Source organism: Falco cherrug, chromosome 1 (assembly GCF_023634085.1).
Source record: "Falco cherrug isolate bFalChe1 chromosome 1, bFalChe1.pri, whole genome shotgun sequence".
In the NCBI taxonomy this organism is placed as follows: domain Eukaryota; kingdom Metazoa; phylum Chordata; class Aves; order Falconiformes; family Falconidae; genus Falco; species Falco cherrug.
This window is the reverse complement of record NC_073697.1, coordinates 94,450,500-94,465,861: the sequence shown is the minus strand read 5'-3', so window position 1 is coordinate 94,465,861 and position 15,362 is coordinate 94,450,500. Positions and strand designations below refer to the sequence as shown.

The window sequence follows — 15,362 nt, the reverse complement described above, 5'->3', positions numbered from 1 at the left end:
GGTGTGTGGACAGTGTGCATCTCCCCCGGAGCTGGGTCTGAGGGCCACACACCTCCAGGGGTTTCCTGTGGATGCAAAGGCTCCGTTGCAGTAGGCATGAGTTGGGCAGCATCCTGCTAGAGAGGATTTAGGGAATCCTGATGGTAAGGCAGAGCAGGCTCACACCACCGCACCTTCCCCACGCTGTTGCTTTGTGCAAGGATGCATTTGCTTTTGGCTGTTTTCTTGGCTTCTGTAAACAGCTTTTGCTTCTCTTCCTGCAGGCAGGCAGTGTATCCTCTGCTGCTCTGCTTTTACTAGGTCTAACCCATGCCAGGGCAGGGCTCGGGCCGTAGCTAGAGGGATAAGCTGGTCCAGCAGAAGATGCTGCAGGCTGGTAGCCAGAGGGTGGAGAAGCTGCTGAGGGCGTGCAGGGGGGATTTATGGTGCTCGGGGCTGGTGATGTCATGGTCTGGACTGGCTGGTGCTGCCAGGGCTGGGGGATTGCGTAGCCTGCGGGTATCAGCCACCCATCCCACCTCTCCTTCTGCTCCCAGCAAGGCTATTGCTGGTGCCTTTTTGCAGAGAGGCCATGCCAGGGCTCTGAGAGCACCGCTTGATGCTTTCCATTACGCCACCATTTGCAGTTCCTTTTTCAGAACTCAGGCTGGAAACACCCCACCAGGTGCTTGCCTCCTGTTGAACCGTGTTTTGGAAAATAGCAGAGAAAAAAGAAACCCCAGCACTATAGTATTTTTGAATGCAAAACTAAGGAAAAATATGCAATTTTGTCAATGGTTCAAAAACTCCTGCAACTGTTTCAGCAGGCAGGACTGCACGGCAGGGCAGGCGGGGGGAGTCATACGATATGAGGTGCTCGTCACCATCCTGTGGGGACGCGGCCAGGCTCTGCTCCTTGGAAGGAGCCCACGCTCACGTGTGCACTTGGGCTGCTCATGGCATTTGAGCACAAGGCTGCCGAGATGGTTGCTGCAAGGATACAGGCTCTTTCCCCATGCAACTCCCCCTGCTGCTGTAGCCAGCATCCTTGCAAGCAAGCGTGCTGCAGCACGAGTTACCAGTATACCCACTACTGGTTCATGCCTCCTCTTCCTTCGAGGCTAGAAGAAAGCAGCTTCCAGCAGCAAAAGCCAAAACTGGGCAGCGTGGGGAAAGCCTAAGATAGAGGGAGGGTTTGGTTGGATCAATGCACCCAGAAATAAGAGGAGTGGTTGATGTTTTCTGGCTGAGCACAGGTAAAATTTGCTGGGAACATGGGGATCTGGGGGGTTGCAAGGGCATCCAGTACCTTGGGTAGGCTACCTTGCACCCACACACAGCCCCTGCAGAGAGCAGCAAGCAGCACTTCCCCTGCACACATGCAGTGGAGCTGACGTTTCTGTCCTGGAAAGAGGGCTGGGGAGGGGATTAACTCCAAAAAAGCAGGCTGGTCCATGCCACCGCTGCAGCATCCTGCATGGGCTGGAGGCAGCCCAGTCCTGGGAGTACATCTCCTCTCCTTCCTGAAACAGCTGGACCCCAGCTGCTGCCTGAACCAGCACTGCTTTTAAATACCAGCAACCCTGGCCCCGTGCTCCAGCCATGCTCCCTGCTCCTCTGGGTGTTATTAAGGCATGGGAATCTCAGCTAGAGAAGAGGCAATAGGTGAACATCTCTGGAAAGCCTAAACTTCACCCCTTTGGCTTAGGGGTGGCTCACCAGAAGCGGAGGGACTGACCTGGGGAAAAAGGAGATGGTTTCTCAGGTGCCAGGCAAGGATTCCCAGAGGTGCTTGCGGTCCTGCACAGCCCAAAACAAGCCCAGGACAAACTGCCCCTAATTTCAGGCACAGCCTGCAAGGTGCACGTCCCCCAAAAGCAGATCTCTGGGGGAGCAGAGGCTCTCCCACAGCTGCCATCCTCCCTCTGCACCTAGTAGGATACTCCAGGTCTCCCTGCTTCCCCAAAGCCCATCACAGACAGCTCCACACAGCTCCATTCCCAGGCCTGGAGAAGCTTGGCCTCGGCACAGCCTGTCTCCAGCTCCTTTCCCCAAGCCTCAGCCTCAGCTCCAGCCCAAACACGCAGCTGGAGGGGGCCGAGGGCAGGCACTAACCTCCCGTTGAGACCAGGGCAGTGAAGCACGGCCTGGGGACAGATGGCTGCCCATTGTAAGTCCAAGAGAGAGACAGGAGCAAGAACAGTTATGATTTAATCATCATCACTCTGCAAATCCAGTGTATAGTAGAGCCAAGCTGTGGTCTGGCTCCTGGTGCTCCCACGCCATCACTGCCCCCGCCTGCAGCACAGACCTGGCCCATCCTTGGAGCTGGGACTGTGGGCAGGGCAGGAACAGTGCGGGGATGGGACCAGCCAGCTCCCCTCACCCCTCCTGCCCTGCTGGAGGCATGCCTGAGGATGGGCAACCCCACGGGGCTTCGGCTCTGCTTAGCCCGGTGGGATGTGGGGAGACCCAGCTCTGATCTGTGCAAAGCTGCTGAGCAGCCAGGTAGCATCTGCCCTGGGACAGGCAGCAGGGACTCGCCCTGCCCCTGCCCAGCAACCCACGGTAGGCTCTGCTTTGGCATCTGTCTCCACAGAGCTGAAAGAGACTAAGCCCCAGCTGTGGCAGAGGCCGGAGGCGCTTCTGGCAGAGGCCAGCTTGCTCCCGAGCCACCCAGCCTGCCCCAGACCTGAGCCTGTGGCACGGAGCGGGTGGCCAAAGCCCCTTGTGCAATCCTGCAAGGGGAAAACCCCGGGACAGTGCTCACGGAGGCAGGAGGTCTGGCAGAGGAGCCCCAGCATCTCCCCTGAGACAGCCCAGGAGCCCCTGGGACAGCAGAGGGACATCCCCTGGGGCAGTGCCAGCTGGGGCAACCCTACAGCAGTGACCTCCAGAAGGTGTATGTGGTTCAAACAGCGATAAGGACACATCCCCTCCCAGGACAAGGGGGGCTGGGGGGGGGGACTGCAGCAGAATTAGGATGGGGAAGGGCAGTAGTGGTTATAGATGAAGGCACAGGAGCCCCTGGGCTGGGTGCCAGGGTGAGGTTAGTGGCTGGGGCTGAAGAGGCTGCCTGCGAGAAGCCGCCTCTTGACCTCCCTCCAGAGAAGGTCCCGCTCCCGGTTCGCCCGCTGCATAAACCCCCTGTTCTCCTGGGCTCTCCGGGACAGGTAGGGCAGCACCTCATTCACCGGTCCGTAGGGCACATATTTGTAGACAGGGAAACCAGCTTGACCTGGAGGGAGAAAGGCTGGTCAAGGAAGTAACAAGAAAGAAAAAAACCCCACCAAAACCCCCCAAAAACCAAAAAAAGAGAGGAAAAAAAAAAAGAGCAAAATAAAAAGAAATAAGGGAAAAAGCCTCCCTTACAGCCCCCAGCTCTCCCACGCCCCTGGGGCTGTGCTGATGGAGCAGGGATGGTGGGCAGGAGGGCTGCAGCAGCTGGAGGCTGCGCTTGAGCACCAGGGAGAGGAGTCCCAGGAGCAGCCCCGTGAGCCTGCCCAGGTTGGGGGAGCGGCAGAACATCCCTCCCCATCTCAGCACCCGGAGCTTGGGAAGGCGCCAGGGGGAGTGGGCCGAGGTCACCAGGAGCCCTGGGAATGTCAGCAGCCAGGGCTGGGCCAATTCAAGAAGCATTCAACCAGAAACATCAAGTTAACACATTTTTCCAGCATGACCAGAGGAGGTTGCAGACCGGCAGCCAAGCCCCGCTTGCAAGGGGAACTCCAGGACAGAGCAGCATCCACGCTGGACAACTGCCCGGTCTGCCTCCTGTTGCTCTCCTGGCCTCGGCTCTCCGCACTGGACACTGGTATGAGCAGGGGGAGTCAGTCCCTGACCTAAGCCGTGCTGCCTTGGACCCCTGCAAGTCCCTCTGCCAGGACCCCTGAGAGCTCTGCTCCGCTGCCTGGGCCATCAGCAGATGAAGTGACAAGGTCATGCAAGAGGCTGTTGCCACTCCAGCAGCAGAGAGGCCAGGGCTGGATGTGCACCTCCAGCAGATCAAAGCAGCACTCCCAGACCAGGGACATACAGGAGGGGCTTCCTGGCTGCCAGGATCAGCCTCTGCCCCTCCTAGGAGTACCCCCATCTCAGCTTGTAGTCCAAAGCAGGAATCTCCCTGCCCAGCCATTATGGTCTCATGGGGCCTCCAAGGAGACAGATGTGATTCTACATCTACATCATCCCCAAAACTCGTGCAGGGGTCACAGCACTCCACGCAGCTGGGGAAGAGGCAACAAGGCACTGTCCTCAGCCAGCCCTGCTCCATAGCCTGGCTCCATCCACCCTTCAGACCCCACAGCATCTACTCAGCGAGACCGCAGGGGTCAAGGTGGGGCAGCAGCATGTTTGCCAAGTCCCCCCGGCTCCCAGCACTCACCCAGGGGAAAGGTAATCTGGTCACACATGCCCAGCAGCTGCCCAAAATACACCTTCTTCTCTGAGGGATGGATCCCAAGCTCCATCATCCTGCAAGCCAAGTCTTGGCATTAGGGAAGAGCAGAGACAGCAGAGCATGCAGGGGCAGCATGTCCTGCCAGAGGAGCAGGGATCATCTCCAAGTATGAGAGCACGGCACTGACCATGTCCCAGATGGACGCTGGAATGCAAGGACTGCAGGGATTTGTTTTTAAAACAGCCTCTGGGTTGGGGAATGAGGCTAGCTCTAGCTGCTCTGGGCTACCGTGCTGTGCCCCAGCTCCAAGCCCTGAGCACCAGATGGAAGCTAGGATCCCACAGGGGAGCACACAGGAGACCTGACAAGTCACAGCACATCTCACCACGGGGCTCTACTGGGCCCCCACATCCCTCAAGCCCCCAGTCCCTGCCATGCCATGCTGCCTCCCTGGCACACACCTGCGCAGGGTGAACTTCACTGTGTCCTCGTTGTGAGATGCCACCATCACATTGGCTTTCCGGCTGTGCTTGATCTCCTCCAAGATATAATCCAGGCACCTGTAAGACAGTTTGAGGTTGTGTGGTGAGGCCACTCGAGCATGTGCCTGGTGGGGCGGGAGGAAGGACCATGGCTAGGGCTGTCCCCTACCTGTGGTACATCTCATTAGTCTTCTCATAGGTGGGGTTGATGGGATCCTCATAGCCAATCTGGGCCGCCCTCTCCCGCTCCTGTTCCATGTAGGCACCACGGACCAGCTTGGTGCCGAAGTGCCAGCCCTCCCTGCGTGACAGCTCCACATCCACTGTCACATTGTCATAAGCCTCCTGCGACCAGAAGGAAGAGATGGCACAAGGTCATCGCACCAGTGTCACCTCTGCACTGCACCTTCAGGCAGCCAGCCTTGGAGCTGCACCATTGCATCGCCATGGCTTCAGGACCCAAGGTCTCCATCCAGCTGCTCCAGCAGGTCTTTCCTGCCCAGCCTCCTGCCGGACCTCACCTTCAGGTAGCACTGGTAGGTGTTGAAGATAATCGCTCGATCCCTGTTGAAGCGGCGCTGCATCTCCAGGGTGAGGCGGCTGATGGCTGGCTGGAAGTAGCTCTGCTCTGCATCCACCATCAGCCTCACACCCTTCTCCACGGCTCTCTGGGGGGTGAGTGACATGCAGGTTGGGTTCACGGGGCCACCTGCTACATGTCTCCCCCTCTGCAGCAGTGCTCATGCGCAGCTCCCCCAGCCCCAGCGCTTCTTTACCTTGGCCAGGACATCCATCCGCTGCAGCATCCGCTTCATCTGCAGATCCTCCTCCTCAGTGAAGCGTGAGAGCAGAGGCTCAAGCTGCCCTGTCTGAAATGACAACAGCTTGTGGCACCCTGCCCACAGGAGAGACAAACACCCTCTGGGAAAAGCCCATCCCCAGGGCCACTGCCCACGCCAGCTCCCCAGCACCCACCGGCCAGCACAGGGTGCCCACCCTGCCAGCTTGCTGGCTGCACACACTGGATCACAGCACGGCCAGGCCCTGACAGCACAGATGCCAACCGGCACCACAGCCACCAGCAAGCTACCAGGCAGGGCTGGGGGGCAGCAGACACACACCCAGCTCCCCAAAACCCCCAGTGCCCTCCCTGTGGGGCTGCTCCGGCGGTAGCGTAGATGGGTACCCACCTGCATGTTGGGGATAAGCAGCAGCTTGGAGAGCTTGGTGCGGCTGTCGATCAGGCTGTTCCAGTCCAGCAGGTCCACAGTGCTGGGAGCAGAGAGCCAGGTCCATACTGGTGTCTTGCAGGGGCAGGGAGGGGGTCTCTACCAGCTCCTGACCCCCACCAGCAAACAGGGTGTGTGGCGCGTGTCACCCTGACCCATCTTGTCACCTCCACCCAGACCTCTATGCTTGGTCGCTGTGCTAAGCCAGCGCTGGCCTTTGAAGACCTCCCCTCACTGCTGCCCCACCATCCTGGGAAGTGGGATGAGGTTCCCCCCAGCATCCACATCCCGCAGTACGCCCAGGTCACAGGCAGCTTACCCGCTCATGCCCAGGTTCTCGCCTGTGAACCAGTGCTGGCTCTCCGCCTTGGTCGCGATGCCGAGGTTGGCCAGGGCTTCCTACCACCAAAAGGAGCATCAGTGCCAAGGGGCTACTGTCACAGGTCAGGGCTGCTACAGCCATCGGCCACCTCCAGCAGCACATCCCTGGCAGCACAGCCTCCTCCCTCAGACACCACTGCCTCACCTGCAGCTTCTCCGCCTCCAGCTTCATCTCCAGCGCTGCCCGCCCAGCCTGGCCCTGCTCCGCAGCCATTTGGTGGAAGAATCTCCGCCACTTCACTAGCACCTCCGAGAATTGCAGCTGTGGGTACAGAGCTCAAGGTGAGACACCTGGGTTGGAGCCCAGCTGGCTTGGAGCCTATCATGCCAGGGCTTTGCAAGATCATACCCAGCCTGAGGCAGATCCCGACCCTATAGCAGGGCACTTTGGCCAAGCAGGGGCCAAGCCTAGCAGTACAGACCCCCACACCCTCATGCTGAGACCTTTACACTTCTGAGCTATCCATGCATCCCCAGAAGTTGAGGCAGGGTCTCCAGGGTGGTTCTTGGGGACAACCCGTTGGTGTCTACTGCTTTCTACCATCAGTAAAGAGGCTACTGCAGCAAACCTGGCACCCCAAAGCACCTGCTCCCACACAAGCATTACCTGTTGCCCTGGCTCTGACCCACCTCACCCTGGTCACAGCCTCAACACTCACCAGGAACTGAGGCCGGCCCAGTGCCGTCAGCTTGATGGCCGAGAAGCCGTCCTCTGAGCTGCCACCTGGATGGAGCCACAGAGACAGAGCTAGCCCGACAGGCAGGATGCTCAGGCAGAAGGAAGGTACCTGAGATACAGTGCTGGGTTGCAGGGTTCCTGTAGTCCCCAAGCACTGTGGGGCTGCTCAGGACACACGGAGCACTTACTTGAGGCATCGATGCAGCGGAGGAAAGTCTCCATGTGCTGGTCACACTTGGCCTCATCAGCATAGAAGTACGTGCGAGCGCTGATGACCCCACCGCGGCGATCCCCAAATCCTCGTTGGACTTGGTATTGTTTCTCCCTTTGTCCTGCTCCTGGGGTGGAAGAGGATGGAGGTAGGAGCTCGGCAGGGCTGCATGGCCCACAAGACTTCCCAGGAGCTTCTGCCGTGGGTGCAGGGGAGGGGGGCTCCAGCTTGGACCTCAAAAGAGCCCCTGAGGGCTGCAACATGCCCTGCCTGCTCTGTTGCCCCAGCAGAGGCTGAGCCTTTGCCAAGGAGCAGGGTTGCCCAAGAACAAAGATATTCCTCATCTAATTCATGTTTTGAGGCTGTGGGAGCTGGGTCCTTCCCCCACGCTAGGCTCACAGTGCCTGGACCCTTCAGGCCATCGCCTGGCAGCAGAAGAGGCTGGGTCACTCACCTCCCATTTCCTTCTCGGCTGCAGAGGTGCAGGAGCTAAGAAGAGAAACAAGGCAGATAAGGGCCAGGTCAGCAACTCCCCTGCCACCCCCCGCTGGTGGCCAGGGCAGCTCCAAGGCTCCCCTGCCACCAGCCTGGCGCTGGACCTTGCTCTTCCCTCACCATCCCATCGCCACGGGCTCAAACGCTGTTTGGCATGAGCTCTGCTGGCAGGTCAGATGCCCCAAACCCATCCGTAGAAATGGAAAGCAACGGGGTTTCAATCTCCAGGCAAGTGTTACCTGGAGGCCCTGAGGCTGCACAGGGAGGATGCTCTGTCCCAGGGTCCAGAGCTGCTCTCAAACAGCCCAGCCCAAGGGCAAGAACAAGGTCAGCCCTGGTGGGGTTGGCTGCTGTGTCTCCAACCACACTAGCCTGTAGTCTGCACTGTGGTGGCACCAAGCTGCAGCCCAATGCCTCACGACCAGCAGCCAGACCATGAAGCAACAGGCTCCTCTAGGTTCCAAGGGTGCATCAAGCCATCAGGGTGCCCTCCTGCAGCTCAGCCACCCCGTGCTCCTCTGTGCCTTGGCATTAGCCAACAGCTTATAAACAAGGTCTCAGCTTCAACTCCAGCTGATCCCGGATGTAATTTCAAGCCCAAGATCTTTGCCACAGAGATAACAGGGCTCTGACAGCCTGGGGGATGCTGGCCAAGTCACGAGATCCTTGAGCTTGAGCAGCCAAGCCTTCTTGCTGACACCCTATATCCAGCCCACAGACCTGGGGTCTCACCCTAGAACTCTCCCAGCCCCTGGAGAGGAGCCCTGAGTGACAGCAGAGCCACCTCCTCCAGGAGATCTCCTCTTTGGAGTCACTGTCCCAAAAGTGGCCATGCCCAACGGCGGGGAAGCACGCTGTGAGGCAGGCAGCAAAGCCACCCATCTGGAACCAGAGGACTCACGCAAGGGAACAGAGGCACGTGGCATGGTCCCAGAACATGTTCTCTCACATGCAGACCCTGTGACAGGGATTAGGGGCTGCTGGAAGCATAAACAAGCAGAGAAAAGCCTTTCCCTCCTGCTCCTCTTGGCCAGTAACAGCCCCACGTTGCTCAAAATGCAGCAAAGCCTGGCGTGAACTGGGGCAGGAGCAGTCAGAGCTCACTGGGAGTAGCAGGCACCACGTCTAGCAGGCTCTGCTCCCTGATTTTGCTACCACAAAGGCAGGTCAAGAAGCTTTCTGCTCCTGAATACAGAGGATGGAAGAAAGAAGGGAGCAGACATCATACACCCAGGGCCGGGATGCAACAGCAAAGCCCTCAGTGGATGGAAGGTCCCCTTGGAGCAGGCGGTGTGGCGTTGGGGAAGGCTTCAGCAGGACACTGCTGTAATTCTGAGGACATGCTGAGAGATGGGTCCTGTGGGCAGGTCTCAGCCGCAGCAGGACAGCTCTGAACTCCAACACACAGCTTGTGTCCAACACCTGAGATGCTGTGGGCAAAGCCTCCTCTGACCTACCCGGGGTGAACACACACAACTCAGTTAGCAAACAGCACCCTTGAATTTGAGGGGTTTGTGTTCCTGAAGGCAAACACACCCTTTCCAGCAGCATTCCTGCTGCATGACTGTACTGAGCCCTTCACCCCCCCCAGGGGGGCATTCAAAGCAGTGCCATGGTGCTCATTTTATTGTTCTGCATCAAGCAAAATAAAGGAAGCTCCTTCCAGCTGAAGAAACAGCTCTTCCTGCTTATCATCTGCTTTCTTTGTAATATTAGTCTTGGCCAGCAAAGCCATTCCTACACCAACCAAGTGCCACTTAACCCAGCTTCTACCTGGCCATCCCTTCTGCGAACGAAAAGCAAGTCTCCCAGAGCAGGACACATCTCCAGGCACTGTCCAAACACTTCTGGCAGGCTGTAACCAGAAAGGAGCCACCTGCAAGGGATGCTCAGGACCTGGGAGCTCACACTCGCCCAAAGCATGCACCAAGCAGGCCTTCCAAGTGCTGCAAAGCAGGTTACAAACACTTGATGCAGCTCGCTGGATTGCTGGGAAGGGTAATGCAGCTGACACAGCAGACTGGCTTTCAGGAAGTTTTTGATCAGGCTCAAATAAAACGTCTCAGGAGAAGCACAAAGGTCCGCCTGTCAGAAATAAGTAGGCAATAATCCATTTTGCCCTGGAGGTTACCAGGAGGGTGCCAAAGCACAGCATATTGCTTTGCTTGTCAGCAAATGGGTCTGTCAAAGGGGATGAGGGAACACCGGGGAGAAGTTGTCCCCCAGTTACCAGACCCAAGGAAAAACTCAGTCACGTGAAGCCCAGACTGGAGCTATGGGTGATGCTTAAAACCTGGCAGGTAGGAATAAAACAAAACTTTTGGCAGAAGGAAAGTCCTTCAAGCGTGCACCATGAGTTGCCAGCATGCACCAGCCCAGGACCACCACAGGACCTCCTTGCACAGCTTCAAGCTCCACAGAGACCATGCTGTGACCCTGAGGAGCTGCAGCACAGCAGGTGCAGCAGTAGGGGAGGCAGCAGCACTGGGAGCAGAAGGAGAAGGGGAGGCAGTAGCTCTGGGAGGCTGATTGGCCAGGCTGGATTGTAATCCCACACTGGGGTAGATATCGGGTGTCCACACAAGAAATCTCTAGAGGAAGCAAAGTCCACCAGCTGTGTGTCAGAGCCGTCCAGGGTTTCTGGCAGTGCTTGGGGCAGGATTATCTTTGCCCATGCTAGCACAAACCCAACCCACCTTCTGGCTCATGATGCCAGCATCTTGGGACGCCCATGAGCCAGCAACGGCCCCAAGGATGCAAGGGGACCATAATCACCTCTGCTATGGGGGGGCTCCTTGTTTCACCCCAGAGGGAACAGAAGGCCCTGCCCAGCCGCAGCACTGCAGCTCCACACCCCACCAGGGCTGCACCCATCCCAAAGCCCCCAGCCCACATGCTGCCCCAGGAGCAGAGCAGCACCTAGGTCCTGCTGCCTGCAGGATACCTTCCTCCAGCCACGCCACCATGACCTGGCAGAGCCTTCAGCACATTGCCAAGGACTCCTGGCACAAGCTGGCAGAGCTCTGGATGCCAGCCCAGGTGGGGCAGGGCAAGTATCAGCCTGCAGCAGGCAGGATAAGCCGGTGCCTGCCCACGTTGCATTGGTATTCCCAACCAGAAAGCCTGTGACAAGGAGTGGCCATGGCCCATTGCCGGGGAGGAAAGGGCATTTTCCTGCTGTTGTCTCCAACTTGCTCCAGAAGAGAAGGCTGCACTGGTAGGGCCAGCACAGCTCAGCTTGGAGAGACAGCAGATGGCACCAGGAGGCCAAACAACGGTGCTGGGTTTGTGCCTCTGCTCCGCAGCTGGCAGTGGGGTAAAACCCCCAAAGCGCTGAAAGGAGGACATGATGCAACTCCAGAGCCCAGCACCACTCACCCCTCTCAACCACGTGAGCATCACCCCCAGCAGAAGCACTGGTGATTTGGGGTTTTACCCTGAACAGAGCCAAGGAGGATCCAGAGCGATGCTTGGCATGGGCCAACACAGTCCTCCTGATGCCACCCACACCTCCCCTGGGCTTTGTCCCCATTCTGTGATATCCCTGGGCAATATGGCATCCCCCTTTGTTGGGGAAAACCCCACTGGGGCTCAGGCAGGGTGGTATCGGGAGCAATGGGGAACAGGGTCCAGTGTGTGGCTTTGCTGAGCTCTCTTGGGTGGGAATGACTCACACAGCACAGGCAGAGTTCATCCAGCAAGGAGTCCCACACATGCAACCCCCAAATCTGCACTGGTGGGGGATAAGCACAGCTGAGAGCTCACAAATCCTGACATCCAGCCCCCCATGAGCAAGCAGGACACAGGCGTGGGCAGAACCTGCCTGCCAAAGCCCTTAGTGGTCCAACACAGGCAAGCACTCAGCACAGGCACAGCCAGACCAAGTAGGGCAGCAGTGCCAGCACCAGCACCACCAGCTCAACCCCCACTGGGATGCTGAGCAATGTGTCCAGACCGTGGCTGCATGCCCAGGGAAGAAACCAGCAGCTCCTGCAAACACCGCTGCTCTGTGTCTCCCAGAGAGCCATCCCACAGCCACGGGGCTGCAGTCAGGTATTTTGAAACTTTTATATATAAAAAAAAAGTTTGCAATTCAATCCACAAGGGGCTGGGATGGGCACAGTCCTGCCTCCCCCCCACGCAGCTCCCATGCCAGTGCTGCCCTTGCAAGCTGCCTGTGCTTGCTGCAGACAGGGGAGACCTTGGTGCTGACAGGAATTTCTGGCAGCAGCAGCAAGGGGCACTGCCACCCCGCTACAGCAAGTGGGGGTCCCTGATAAGCAGCACCTGGGTGGGACACAGAGATAAGGTTCCTAGCAGCAGCTGGGAGGAGGCCAGCAGCAGCACCTGCATCACCACACTGACCCGAAACCCCGTTTGCAAATGACCCCAAGAAGCAGTTTCCACTGCATTTCTAACACCATGTGACAAGCATGTGGCAGCTGGATGGTGGCCCTGGCTGCAAACAGGGACACAGGGCTGCTGCAGCCTTCCCTGGCTGCGTGCTGCATCCCCAGCCTGTGTCCTCTGGCAGGGCCACCCTCGTCCCGAGTGGGGGGGACACACCACCCACCCCAGTGACTGTGGGGTGCCACCAGCAGCCCATCGACCAGATGAGCTGAGCTGCCCAAAATTGGAGCCCAAATAGTGGAAAGTAACCCATGACTTGGGCTGGCACCTGCTCTTGGCAGAGCGCAGGAGGCAGGGAAAGCTGCCCAGGATGGGGGGGCAGGGGGGCAGAAATGGTGGGGGACTGTACCCCAGTGGGTGCACGGTGGGGGATGGAGGGAGCAGGAACGTGGGGAGTGGTGTCCCAGTGTGGGGGAGAAGGGAGATTAGAGCAGGACAGCACCCCAGTGTGTGCAGGGCAACACGACCCCACTGGGGGTAGGAAAAAGGGGGATGGGGGGACTGATCCCAGTGTATGCATGGCAGTGGAGGGGGGCAGCACCCCAGCAGAAGCAAGGGAAAGGGGGACAGTGTGGGCAGCACCCCAGATGGAATGGGAAATGGGGGGCAAGTGCCTCAAAGGAGGTGGGGAGCACCTCAGGGCATGCAGGAGGGTGGGGGGCTGTGCAGCACCCCGGTGTGCAGGAGTTTGAGTGGGACAGGACTCCAGCGTGGGAAGAACAGAGGGAGCTGCCCCCCGGTTTGTGCAGAGGGAGGGATGGAGACGGGAGCTGCCTCCCAGTGGGTGGAACTGAGGGGGGGCTGCACCCCGATTTGTGCAGAGGGATAAGGGGGGGCTACACCCCCGCGGGGGGGCACAGAGGGGGGTCTGCACCCCAGTGCGGGCAGGGGATGGCGCTGGGCAGCCGGGGGGGGGTGGCGCACCCCGGCGCGCTTCGGGGGGCGGGGCTGCGACGCAGCGCTGCGCAGCCAATGGGAGCGGGGGGATGGGCGGGCGCAGCCAATAGCGGAGCGGCCCGCTCCCGCCGCCGCCGCCCGGGCCCCGCACTCACGCCAGGTCCTTGCGCTCGGCCTCCTCGGCGCTCAGGTCCTCCTCCACGCTGTAGTCCAGCACGGCGCCCACGCCGAAGGCCTGGTTCCGCCGGATGAGCGGCTTGATGGCCTCCTGGTCCTCCCCGGCCACGAACTGCCCGTAGAAGGTCATCTTCATCAGCCGCTCGAACAGCGCCTGCCCCAGCACCCGCTGGCACAGCTGCAGCAGCTGCGGGAGAACGGCAGCTCAGCGACCCCGCTGGCCGGCACCCGCCCTGCTCCGGCGGCCCCACGGAGCGGATAGCTCCTCCCCGGTACAGAACCGGCAGCATCCCCAGGCCCAGCATAGGAATCCCCCCCGCCCGGGACCAGCAGCCCCCGGAGCGGGAAGCCCCCGCAGCGGCGGGGGACCGGCGGCCTCCCCCGGTCGGGCACAAGAGCCTCTGTGCCAGGAACCAGCAGCCCCCCAGGCCCGGCACGGGACCCCCCCTCCCGGAGCGGCAGCCCCCCAAGGCCAGCACAGGCCCCCCCGCCTGAGACCGGCAGCCCCTTCCCGGTCCAGAACCAGTAGCCCCCCAGGCCGGGCATCCCACCCGGAACCGGCAGCCCCCCTCCGGCCCGGCGGGGGAACTGCCTCTGCCCGGGACGGGTAGCCCCCGCCCCGCCCAGGCCAGGCCCCCGCCCGGAACCGGCAGCCCCCCCGGGAGACCCCACCATCCGGGAGCGGCAGCCCCCCCCCGCACCTCGCGGTTGTGCTCCACCAGCGGCCCCACAGCGCACAGCCCCAGCACCAGCAGCCCCCGCAGCAGCTCGGCGCTGCTCTTGCTGCGGAACGCCTCCCGGGGGTCCCCGAAATCCACAGCGGGCGGCGGCCCCCGCTCCGCACCCCGCGGAGGGGGGGTGGGCGACACTGGCCGGGCCCCCCTACCCGCAGCCGGCGCCGGGGCGGCTCCGCGGGGTGCGGCGGCGGGCGCGGAGCGGGGCCGGCGGGGGACACCCAGGCGGATGACGGCGCAGAGCGCCCGAGCAGCGCTCGGTGGAGCCATGGGCACGGCGGAGCCGCCCCCCCCCGCCGCTGCCGCCTTAAGTACCGCCCGCCCAGCACCGCCCCGCCGGGCTTCCCCCGCCCCGCGTCCCGGCCCTGCCGCCGCTCCGGCACGGGGCCCGCCCCGCCCCCCTCCCGCAGCCCCCAGCCCGGTGCCTTCTCCGTTGCTGTTAGCCTGCCCCGGGGGCGCGTCCCTTCCGAGGAACCCCGGGGGGGGGGGCGGGGAGGGGTGGCCTGGGGGAGCCCCTCGCCCTTGGAGCAGCGCTGGGGAGGGCCGAGGGGGCGGCGAAGGGAGCCCCGTGCCCTTGGGGGGTGCCCAGCGAGAGGTATAGGTATCCCAGGGGCGCCCCATCGGGGGGACCCTCGGGGGGGCACTGGGCCCAGCCCCGGCAGGCCCCCGGCAAGGGGGTCCCTCTCCCCTCGTAGCAGCCCCCGGGGCGGGCTGCAGCACGTCCAGCCCACCGAGCTGGGAGGACGATGTCGCACGTCCCTGTGCTTGCTCCTGTGCTTGCTCCCCCTGGTCTGTGCACGAACCATTTGGGGGTTTCGGCTGAATCCTCCTTCGTCTGCTCAGGGTTCAAGGGTGCTGGGGTGCTTGGCGGGGGGAGGGGGCTTGTGCCAGCAGACCAGCCCCCTCGGCTGGGCTTTACCTGCCCCGGCAAAGGCTGAGGGTCTGTGCCGCTCGGGGCGGGGGTTTGCCTGGGCTGTTCCCCCCGGCACAGCCGGTGCTGAGCTCCGGAGACCACCCAGCTCCTCACGGGCACCCCGCGGCCAGACAGGCACCCGACTCCCGGCCGGGGGAGCAGGGAGCTCTCTTCCTCTTTGCAACATCGTTTCGCAGCAGCACCACAGCCGCATCCCCTCCCCGCGACCGTGAACTCTCCCCGTGACCGTGCCTCCCCTCCGTGGCCACTTCCCCAGCCCCAGCTTTGCCGTGACTACCGGCGGGTGGCACCGGGCGGGTGCAGCCCTGCCCAAACCCAGCTCCTCAGTGACATCTCGTGCCTGGGGATGCTCAGC

General features: G+C 61.2%; 1 protein-coding gene across 1 annotated transcript; it reads right to left on the bottom strand.

The window, feature by feature from the left end:
* Positions 1-2,172: 2,172 nt before the first annotated feature.
* Positions 2,173-14,350, bottom strand: PRODH (proline dehydrogenase 1). The gene is made up of 14 exons (XM_055697878.1): positions 14,041-14,350; positions 13,318-13,526; positions 7,815-7,849; positions 7,338-7,487; positions 7,130-7,194; positions 6,616-6,732; positions 6,409-6,488; positions 6,051-6,132; positions 5,637-5,729; positions 5,382-5,528; positions 5,030-5,205; positions 4,840-4,938; positions 4,364-4,452; positions 2,173-3,217 (listed from the first exon to the last, which is right to left on the bottom strand). The coding sequence occupies exons 1-14, from the start codon at positions 14,341-14,343 to the stop codon at positions 3,030-3,032; spliced, it is 1,833 nt and encodes a 610-aa protein (XP_055553853.1). The 5' UTR covers positions 14,344-14,350; the 3' UTR covers positions 2,173-3,029.
* Between the last annotated feature and the right edge of the window lie 1,012 nt (positions 14,351-15,362).